The 10879-nt window shown below is 29.4% G+C and overlaps 2 protein-coding genes across 4 annotated transcripts; both read right to left on the bottom strand.

Annotated features, from left to right (window-relative positions):
- Positions 1-539: 539 nt before the first annotated feature.
- On the bottom strand, positions 540-3822 carry LOC118450821 (solute carrier family 25 member 44). 3 transcript variants are annotated; one of them, XM_035886763.2, is made up of 5 exons: positions 3351-3822; positions 2819-3132; positions 2370-2674; positions 2084-2270; positions 540-1997 (listed from the first exon to the last, which is right to left on the bottom strand). In XM_035886763.2, exons 2-5 carry the CDS (start codon positions 3081-3083, stop codon positions 1678-1680), a joined length of 1077 nt encoding a protein of 358 aa, XP_035742656.1. In that variant the 5' UTR covers positions 3084-3132; positions 3351-3822; the 3' UTR covers positions 540-1677. The 3 variants fall into 3 exon arrangements, with proteins under 3 accessions (XP_035742656.1, XP_035742657.1, XP_035742658.1); XM_035886764.2 differs by having other exon boundaries at positions 659-1997; positions 3329-3822; XM_035886765.2 differs by having other exon boundaries at positions 659-1997; positions 3333-3822.
- Positions 3823-5470: 1648 nt separating this feature from the next.
- mib2 (E3 ubiquitin-protein ligase mind bomb 2) lies at positions 5471-10501 on the bottom strand. Its single transcript, XM_035886768.2, has 12 exons — positions 10410-10501; positions 9406-9841; positions 9190-9305; positions 8698-9089; positions 8417-8629; positions 8071-8242; positions 7708-7975; positions 7301-7612; positions 6824-7187; positions 6518-6729; positions 6156-6400; positions 5471-6055 (listed from the first exon to the last, which is right to left on the bottom strand). The coding sequence occupies exons 1-12, from the start codon at positions 10417-10419 to the stop codon at positions 5742-5744; spliced, it is 3054 nt and encodes a 1017-aa protein (XP_035742661.1). The 5' UTR covers positions 10420-10501; the 3' UTR covers positions 5471-5741.
- Positions 10502-10879: the final 378 nt, after the last annotated feature.

Genomic DNA, 10879 nt, shown 5'->3' with positions numbered 1-10879 from the left:
ACATTATCAAAGCCGACAAAATACTAGAAAGAACTTACAAACATCTCTAAAAAAGGAACTAGGAACATGTAATCGTGAAAAAAACAGAAAAATATTCCCACGCGGCCCCTTAAAAGCCTAAATCTCGTCTTATATTCCGACGTCGAAAACTTTACTTTTGAAGTATATATATATATACGCGCACGCGCGCTTATATATATATATATATATATATATATATATATATATATATGTGTGTGTGTGTGTGTGTGTGTGTGTGTGTGTGTGTGTGTGTGTGTGTGTGTGTGCGTGTGTTACAGTTTAAGTCTTTGCATTTATTTAGAAATTCATTTCTTTCGAATTAGCAAAGATTTTTGAACATGTTGCATAGTTATTAAATGTTGGATTACTTATTAAACACATTGACACTACACTCGTTTTCGTATTTGCTTCAAAAATATATAATTTTTTATACATGTAAATATAATAAAGTATATATATTAAAGATGCAAAGTAAAAATAGTACGACCATACATAAAATGAGTACGACCATAAAATGTATCATAGATATTATAACTTTGTCCATTACTTTATAATTTTTTAAATGCAACGTGTTAATAATAGGTTCATCGATTAATTTAAATATTTGCTTCAGCATTTAAGTAAATATACCTGTGTAAATGAGTACGATTGATAGATTCTTTTGATCCATTGACTGTTCTCAGGCTAGGATGATAGTTCATGATATACATAATAAACTTTAACTTTTAATATTTTTTCCATGTGTTGCACTTAGGGAATGCTATAGAGCAGTGGTTAATTCATGAAGTAAAAAAAAAAGCTATATGCAGAAGAGGCCCCCCACAAACTGTGACTTAAGAGGGCAACTGTAAATGCTTATCTCAGGTAGATTCGAAAATCTCTTCATTTTAATTGCAACTAAACATTAAAGTACTTACATTTTCTACATCTGATAATACTGGAATATAGATAAATAGACTAAATATAGGAGAATTCTAAAATAATTTCTCAGAGAAACTCACAAAAAAATTATAATTATTTTATTGTTCTTATATATTTTTATTCGTTTTCATCTATTATCTTTTATTCTCAATTATTTTCAATTATTCTCATTTACTTTACTTAAATGAGTCACCCTTAGCCTATGGGACTCCAGATGCAGCAACATCATGAAATCTGGGTCGATACTACTCCATAATATGAAATAAGATTCCAGAACGAATAGCTGCATATAATAGTTTAAAGTATTAATAAATAGTGGGATCTTTGGGCGGGCTGTTGTCTGAATATCGTAAATCAAAGCCCTCGGATGGAACCCTTGCTAATTCACTGTAATGCTTTGTGCTATAGATGATTACATATTTGTGATCTATAGTCTACTTAATGTTAACTCGTAGCTTCTTGCTTACTTTTTAAACATATCATTAATTTCGCATTCACTGTTAAAAATATTTTTGTATATTTGCACAATTGACAAAGCAATTTCATTTCTTTATTGTTAGTGTTTTCATTCACTATTTTTCATATATGCGTATGTGTGTATATATATATATTCAATTTTTTTTACTTCTTTTCTAGAGATTTCGTTTGCACATCTGTGCTTTCATATATGTATTTTTTAATAAAATGCATTTTATTTCGTTGAAATGTACATTTCTACGAATGGACATTTTAAATTCACCATCTGATAAAATTTTTATATTCTTCATTGATACTAACTCTCTTGATAGTTTCATATCCTAATATTATTGTAAAACTGAAACAAGCTGATTGAACAAGACGAGCCGATAACCCCTTTGTAAACATTTTAAGTCCTTCTTCAATCCACAAAATCTTGAATGCAGTAAGCATACTATCTAATCTTTGCACTTGTAGCCTTGCTCTTACAATGTCTAATGGATTCGTAATAATAGTTGTTGTAAAACCACCAAGTGTACCAGCCACTGCCTGGATGAATAAGTGTGAAAACCATATTGGAAATATCTTTATAAGTTCATCTATAATAACCGAAGGAAATTAATAGTTATTAATTTTTGAATTACATACATAATAAATAATTGTCTTAAAATGGATTAACAATTACCTTGATATACCGTATATAGACCCCACCAAAGAGCACTATTCGGTACATATGCGCATAAAGATGCTACATATCCACGATAAAAACCTTTATAACCATCTCTTTGATATATTGATCTTACAACTTCTATAGATATATGAGCACGCGACCTACCAGGCTCTAGATTTAAACCTAATGGGTTCATCCCTAACTGTCAATAATATAAAGCAACCATAATATATAAATTACAATAAGAATAAAAAATGCATTCTTGTTCCATAAATATCTGTGCTTATTTTCTTTCACTCACCTTATCTATATAAATTTTACCACTTTTGTTATTGATCCCAAGAACCATTAGATGTTGGCTGAGAATATCAAATGGTACAACTATTGTTTGACCTACTAAACTAGCAGCACCTCCTGCAATCAATGCTTTTACAAGAGAATCTATACGAAGAGCAAGAGGTTCTCTTCCTAATAAGTGACGCACTCCTTCATAAGTCGATACATAAAATACTCCAGATACAATTTGTATAGAACTTATCCAAAAACCTCTATAGAGCCCAGAAAATCCTTCCAGTTTATAAATTTTTCTGCAGGCATCTATCATTCCTATAATCGACATGAATTATTAAATAATGCCTATGTTATTTCAATGAAGTTATATACAAATTTAAAGTTCATAACAAAATAATGTTGAATATTTTTTTTCTATTATAATTTATTCAAAGACTCCTTATTCTATTCAACACTTACCATTATACATAACATTATGTCTCTGTATTTGAAGACGGGTTTTTATTACAGTAAGAGGATAGAGGCAGCATCGTACAGAGAATGATGACAACATACTCAATGGAAAAAACTTTGTTTTGTCCATCATATCCCATTCTATGGTTCGAATAAAAGGTGGTGCCTCTACGGCAGACATCTTTAACGTAGACATGCAAGTTATATCCAAATATTGCAAGAAAAGTACGCAAAAGTCTTTGTTTGATTTGATCCTGCATATCTCATTCATATATTACAAACATTATCAACTCATAGATCTCATCTGTATTTTCATAAATCTAAAAATATATGTAAGATATTAAAACAAAATTCACCCTTATGTATTTTTTTATAAAGTTACTTGATTATATTCTATATAATTGTAATATTTTAATTCTGATTCTATTGAAAGAAATATAAATGATGCATCTAAAACGATGTTCAAAAAACTAAACGCTGCAAGTTGAAAAACATGTTTTTTATTAGTGACAATACCTACTAATCATAGTTTTCTAACCTAAATAATACGATGCTAATTATGTTTTAAACCCATTTTATAACGTCCACAATACACAGCAACACTAACTTGCGATGACCAAGAACATTTTTTTATACAACACGATTTCGTAATATGGATTTGGCAACTATCGTTTAACGAGATTAATACAATAAATAATTCGACGGAACATCTTAATATGGAAATTTCACTTTATAAATTTCAATAATCTGCATAATATAATTACACTTCGTATATTTCGTAATTTTTAGATCGTAACGTTTAGTTAAAATTCTAGCTGACGCAAGAATATTTTAAAAAGATACTACAATATTAACTATTAGATACTGTGTGAACTGCGCGCTTTTACACAACGACAAGATGTAAAAATAGTACCATCGAAAATACAATTTAAAACATAATGTATTAACAAAACTACTGTGAAAAGTCAATTGATATTGATTATCATTTGAAAATGTTTCTCTAAATTACGAAGAACATGAATAAAAATATAAAATATGAAATATAATCGATATAACTTGAAAGTCTATAGTTTCGATTATTTTATTGATCTAGCTGTTATTCTTATTAGATTTAGCTCGTCATATATATCAGTCACGTGACAAAAGGTATAATATTGAACAATTTTAATTTGAAATTCCATTAAATTATCATCCCATTCATAGTGTAATGATATTTTGTAATAATGTATACATATTTTCTATATTTTCTAAATTTTCGACATTTTTCTTCATCTTTTTTCATTGCTGAAATATAAAGAAACGTTTCCTTCCCATCATAAAGCAATTTTAGAAAATATTTTATGTTTATCAACTACTTTTTTATACATGATATAGAATCATATGACTATTTTAGCTCCATTTACAATAAATCAATATAGAGTGTGCTACTAATAAACAATTTTGTCATGAACTTATACATAAAGTGATAATCGTGCTTGATCACTGGTGTTCCGATTAATTCTTCAGTTTCATAAAAAATTGGGATAAACATTTTTCATTGGATAACGGTAATACTTGTGAATTTAGATTCGAAATTGAATGGAACCTAAATAAATTCTATTATTATTTAGTGATGCATATGTAGATTATTACATATCAACCATTAAATATTAATAAAAATATTAATATATGTATAAAATCTTCATGGTTTTTTTTTTTTTTGATGATAAATATAATTCTTGATATGATCTCTGAGAGGTTATAGATCATTTTGATTAATAAAATGTTGGAAATATTATCCGTTTGAATTCTTCTCATTGTATTTTATTATTTAATGGTTTATTGTCACTGTTTATTTATCATATTATAATATATATTAATTAATTCTGTTATAAACGTCAAAATATTAAAAAATTTGTTTGCCACAATATCCAGTATTTTTTGAATCGCAATTGTAAAATAGCTATAAATTTAATATAAATTGTTTTCGCGTTTGATTTCTAAGTTGTATACTTTTACAACCTAGTATATACTTTTAAAATTATACAACCTAATTATATACTTTTTATCGTACTAATTTATCGACCTTCAAGCTTAAGTTATCAAGGCTCTCTTTACTATCTTATGTATTTTTTATCTTATATAATCAATTTGAATCAATCTTTATAAATAATTTATAGGAATAAGGCATACGTAAAGTATAATTCAAAAGATTGAAAAACACAATTTCTATTTTCTTGTGAATTTGAATTTACATTCGTTTTATTATAATAATTAATATTTATTGAGGGCATAATATAAATTCCATACATTCGTAAAAACATAGTAAAGTTAAAATATTGTTGAAATATTACATTACAATTACTTATCTAACAATAAGTCATTCTATGGTATTCACATTGTATATATTCGACGATAGAAAAGCCTAGGTAATAGGTAAAAAGATAACAAATAAAATTCTGTCTCTCTCTTTCTCTTCATACAAATAAATCTTATTTTTTGTAAATCAATAATATATATAATAAATTTATTTTATTTTGTTTTGTTCACTGAATTGATTTAAAAATGTGAATTATATTGATCGTATATCGCAATATTAAAATTCATTATATAGATTACCAATTACTTTTCAAAATATCTTATTACTTTTACACGCTATAATATAAAAAGTTATATTTCTTCTACGGATAAAAATACATAAAGAGCCAGATTTTACTTGTATATATGTGTATATATATATATATATATATATATATATATTTTTTTTTTTTTTAAATAAGAGACGACTCAAACTAAACAAATGCTTGAAATTCAACTAAGTTTCAGTTATAATTTTCAGTCCCAAATAGGAACTTAATTTTCTACTTATTTTTTCTATTTTTGTATAGAGTCTGACATTTATTTAATTTCTCATGTTGCTCTCTTTATAATTATTTCATAACTTTCATCCCTAATATAGATTAATCTTTTTAGTAATAGTTTTACGACACATGTGACATGTTTTTAACGGTGCTGCACAATGTTCACAAGCACCATGTCCACATAGAAACGCAACATTGCGGCGACGTTCCATGCAAATACTACACATATTTGCCTCTTCGAGATCAGCCACTCTAGTTTCCAAATAACGTAATCGTTCGAGGTGTTTTTCCTTTTCCTTCTCTTCGTCTCGCTTATCTTCTTTTATTTTATAATCCAATGAAACGTCTGTTATTTTCTTATCCATTTTAACTGTAGGTATATTCGCCATCGCTGTTGGGTCATCTGACAAAGATATTACAAGTACATAGCATATTTATTCTTTTAAAAATGTTTATTAAATTGTAAAACTTGTCAATATTATTATTATTTCAACGCATTTTACCTTGAATTATTTGTGATTTGTTTGGCTTGTGTCTACAATGTGAACAACTAACAAAAGGGACACTACCACTAGGATCAAATCGAGATTCTTCTTTCGAGTTAATTAAAAACTGTGAACAAACGCAGCATTCAGCAGAATCGGCAGAATTAATTTTGACACTCTCACGAGATAATTCTGATTCAGATGTGGTAGTTCCATGATGTATTGTGGTTTCCGCGCAACTAGATGATGAATTATTTCCTATTCTATAATGTTAGTTGTTAATAAAAATTATTTTAAAAATTATGCCTGACAAATTTAAAAAGAGAAAGATCTAATAATTTACAAATTTAAAAAGAGAAAGATTTAATAATGTTACTTACTCAAGTTGAGCATTGTTGCTTTGATATTCATAAGATTTTAAAAGTTTCATAAGTACTGCAACTTGTGAATCTTCATTGAGAAGATCCAAAGGAGTCTTATTTTTCGAATTCTTTACGTGTTCCAGAAGTGTACGAGTTTTATCTACGCTTACTAGAAAACAAGCCAATGCTAATTCAGATTTTGCTCCTTGTCTTGTCAAAGTCTGCCAAATCTGCACAAATCACGAGTTCTTATTATTGTATCGCATTAACAATTTACTTTATATGTAAGAGCAAATAAGCTTTTGATAATAAACAATATAATACCCCATAAATAATAGGTGAATCTCGGCTACTCTCTGGCGTCGGTATAGTTGACGGTTGATTTGGACTTTTGGCCACAGCAATGTGCAATGCCGTATCTCCGTCTTCATCCGTATTCGTAATATCTGCGTTATAATCGATAAGTAACTCTACCAAGGACCAGTGTGCCTGCGAAGTAGCTAAATGTAGAGCTGTTTGTCGTCTGTTATTACGTAGATCTACTTTTGCACAACCGCCATTTGGAGAGAGAAGCGTAGCAGCCACATCTTTATGACCGTTCAATGCTGCAAGATGTAATGCTGCAAAACCATCTTCCTTTTTCACATCTACTAAATGCCGTGCTCGTGTCACAAGTCTTTCCGTAGCACTAGACAAATAAACCAGTAATGGTAACCAACTTTATATCCACAAGTTGAAAAAATCTAAACAATCAAGAATCAATTGATAATATAAACAAAGAACGAATTACTGCATACTTACTGCGCATTACCCTTTAAGGCAGCATGATGTAGAACATTAAAACCACGCTTATTACGTAAAGTAAAATTTATCCTTTCGCAAGCACAAAGAGCATCGATTATATCAAGTGCATCCTTTCCAATGGCATCATGCAATGCAGTATCCCCATATGAATCTTGCAGATTTACATCGCAATTATAACGTAACAATATTTTTACACATTGAACATGCTGCTTATTTACAGCAACATGTAGTGCACTACATTTACCATTATTTACAGCATTAATAGCCGCACCTCGCGACAAAAGCAATTCCATTATTTCTGGTTGATTTCTGTGAAAAAGTAAGCAATATAATATTTTTTTAATAGACTATTTCTTTGTTTTTCAAAGCTATTTCGATCATAATCAAAACAAGAATTGTCTTACCCAAATGCGGCATAATGTAGCGGAGTATCCCCATCTTCATCGATTGCTCGTAAAGAAGCTCCAGCATCGAGAAGAAGAATGCAAAGATCATGTTGCCCTTGATGCGCAGCTACTTGTAAACAGGTTTTTTTCTCACCACCAGGACCACCAGCTCGAGCATCCACCCTACCAGGATATTTTTTCAAAAATTCCCTTACCGCATGAACACCTGCCTCTCCTCTGGCAGCATCTCGTAATAATTTTTCTACTTCATTATCTGTTACACCGACTATATGATAAAATAAAAATATTAATTAAAAATATACTTCTCTGTCTTATATTTCACTGCCTTATATTTCACACTATTCTTATATTAAATTATACCTGATCGATCTCTATTCCTATCTGCCTCTTCATTTATAACAGGTACATTATGTGATCCAGGTGGCATTAATGATACGCTCAAAGGATTAAATGTCCATGTATGACCATCCAATGCTACACGTAAATCTCCATCTGAATATATTTTTATTATTTTTCCAGTTTTTCCAAGAGCCTGTAAAATTACCAATAATTTATTTAAAAAATATATTACTCACATGAACAGTGCATGTATTACTCACATGAATAGAACAAATTATATATAGATGTGTGTACAAATATTGTATATATAATAGAAATATAGTAGAAGTATAGTAGAAAGAAGAAACAATATTTTACGAATACACACTGTTTTCATCACGTCTATCCATTCTCCGTGTCCTCTTTGATAATGTTTTACCGTAGTTAAATCGTTTTTTACTTTAACTATATCTCCAAGAGAAAATATATCTTTGCTTGTTACTTTTGTTAAAGCTTTAGGATGAAATGTCCATCTATTATTACAACCTTCGTATTGTACACGAATATCTCCCTTGTCCGTTACCCGATGAACAGTACCGATCTACGCGATACATTAACATATTACATGTATGCATTTAATAATCAATTAATGTAATTATTCTGCAATACCTTCCCTATATATTCTGCCATACGTGGATTCCATCCACCATGACCATCCTGCATTTCTTTGAGAGCTTCTACCTGAATTAAAACTTTTACTTTATCTCCAATGTTAAATGTCAAATGACGAAGACTAGAAACAACAACATTGGGAGTATTGCCTCTATTCAACATAGAATCGTTTCTACCGTCTGGATATACTATTATAGGTTGTCCAAGAAATGGAAGGTGTTCTTTATAATAGGTACCAGCAGTGGCTTCTTCTATATAACATAAATCTACACAGCCTTTATACCCAAGTCGATAGACATTAGTACTTCCTATGGACCATGTAACGGTAGCAACCGAACGACTACTCTCATTATCCCAACCACGAATATCCATAACTCTTCCACTTTTACCTATTCAAATAAAATAAAAATTATGTTAAACAAATGTCATAAATATACAAATTACTAATAAATCAATCACAAAATATTTTACCACTAATATAATATCTACCTGAACCTCCATCTTGATTACCCCATTCCCAATCTGGTCCACGAACTACCTTTGCTCCAATAAAAATACCTTTCAACGGTATTTTTGTACAACCTTCTCTTGCACTCAGCTGTATCCTATTAATAATGTAAATTTATAAAAACTTATAAAAATCCAAAAAAGGAAAATCCGTTAACAAGTTAAAAGTTATAGCTTTCATATTTAAACTCTACTAACTCTATAGAAGTAGGAGTTTGAAATCTTTGAAAAGTATGAGTTAAATCGTGTATATCTGCCATATAACATTGTGTGCATAAGTCATAATCGGAACATTCTGTACACTTCCATCTCATACCAATTATACCACGCTTTTTACATCCATCACAAATAATATTACAATGTTTTACACCAATAGCTGCATTGTCAAAGACAAGTAAATCATAAGCTCCCTGATATCCAATTCTATAATTACTTCTAGAACCATGATCCCATTGAACGATAACAGTCTTGTCAGGTGTTCTATCGGCAGGATTAGGACTAGAAGCTGAAGTTCCAGATGGTGGTTTGCCAATTTCTACTACTGTACCAGCATGGCCTTCTCCACCATCTTGATCATCCCATTTCCAATCTTGACCACGCACAACACGCAAACCTACTTCCAGCATCTTTGAAACTATCAAATTTGAAAGTATAAAGTCACTATAAAATGTAAGCTATAGGACGTTACAAGTGCATCTAGATAAATTACATAGTTAAAACGAAACAACCGTAGAAATCTCACTTCTTTGCACACCACACAAAAATAATGTTCTGAACATTTCAGTAATTATAATTTCTTTCAAAATTTTTCACTTTAAACCATTTACTTCTCCTTTTAAGAATATTAGCGTACATTATACTAAAGAATATAACTTATTCAACCAGTTAAATCGACAAAATTATGTATGCAGTTTATGCAAATAAAATTAATTATATGATTAAGAACATTTTATAACGTATTAAGGTTTTGAAATGATTGAAACATTAAGTAAAGTATTCATTAACGTCTCTTAAATTGTGAAATTAACAATCAAACATCTTCAAAACGCGTACAGTAAGCGTGACAGATTTGATGTCACATTAATGATGCTGTGTATCATCCTACAAATGGCTTATGCGTCATTAATTTTGAATAGTTGTTGTTAGATAAAAAAAAAAGAAGAAAAACATAAAAAAATGTTATCACATCAAAACAATTATACATTTAAACATTTCTAGAAGTTCATTTTATTATAATAAAATGAAACACATAAATCAACGTCGCACCGACTATCGTGGTCCATATGATCTTTACGTGAACATATATATAAGAAACTGACACGCAAGAATTGGATCAAATCAAATCCAACCAATCACGTAAAAGAGTATAAGAGTAATAGCAAATAACAGAATTCCTTCTCTTTAGCTGATCATGAATCTTCTCATAATATTATGATCATAAGAATTCAACTCGACTATGTCTATCTTTGTCATTAATATTAAACATATATAAAAAAAAAATAATAAGAAGGATCAATTGATTAAAAAGAATAATAAGAATCTTTAAATATGTGTATTTCTTGAGAAATTAATGCTTCATGTGAGATTCTGATTGGACCATATTAATGTGAATATAATTATTATCCAATCAAAATTTGGTAAAGACAATCTTCATTTTACGTTACTTATGATC

Source organism: Vespa mandarinia, chromosome 19 (genome assembly GCF_050613455.1).
Source record: "Vespa mandarinia isolate Hongniang chromosome 19, ASM5061345v1, whole genome shotgun sequence".
In the NCBI taxonomy this organism is placed as follows: Eukaryota; Metazoa; Arthropoda; class Insecta; order Hymenoptera; family Vespidae; genus Vespa; species Vespa mandarinia.
The sequence above is the reverse complement of the archived record's forward strand: the minus strand, read 5'-3'. Positions and strand labels throughout refer to the sequence as shown.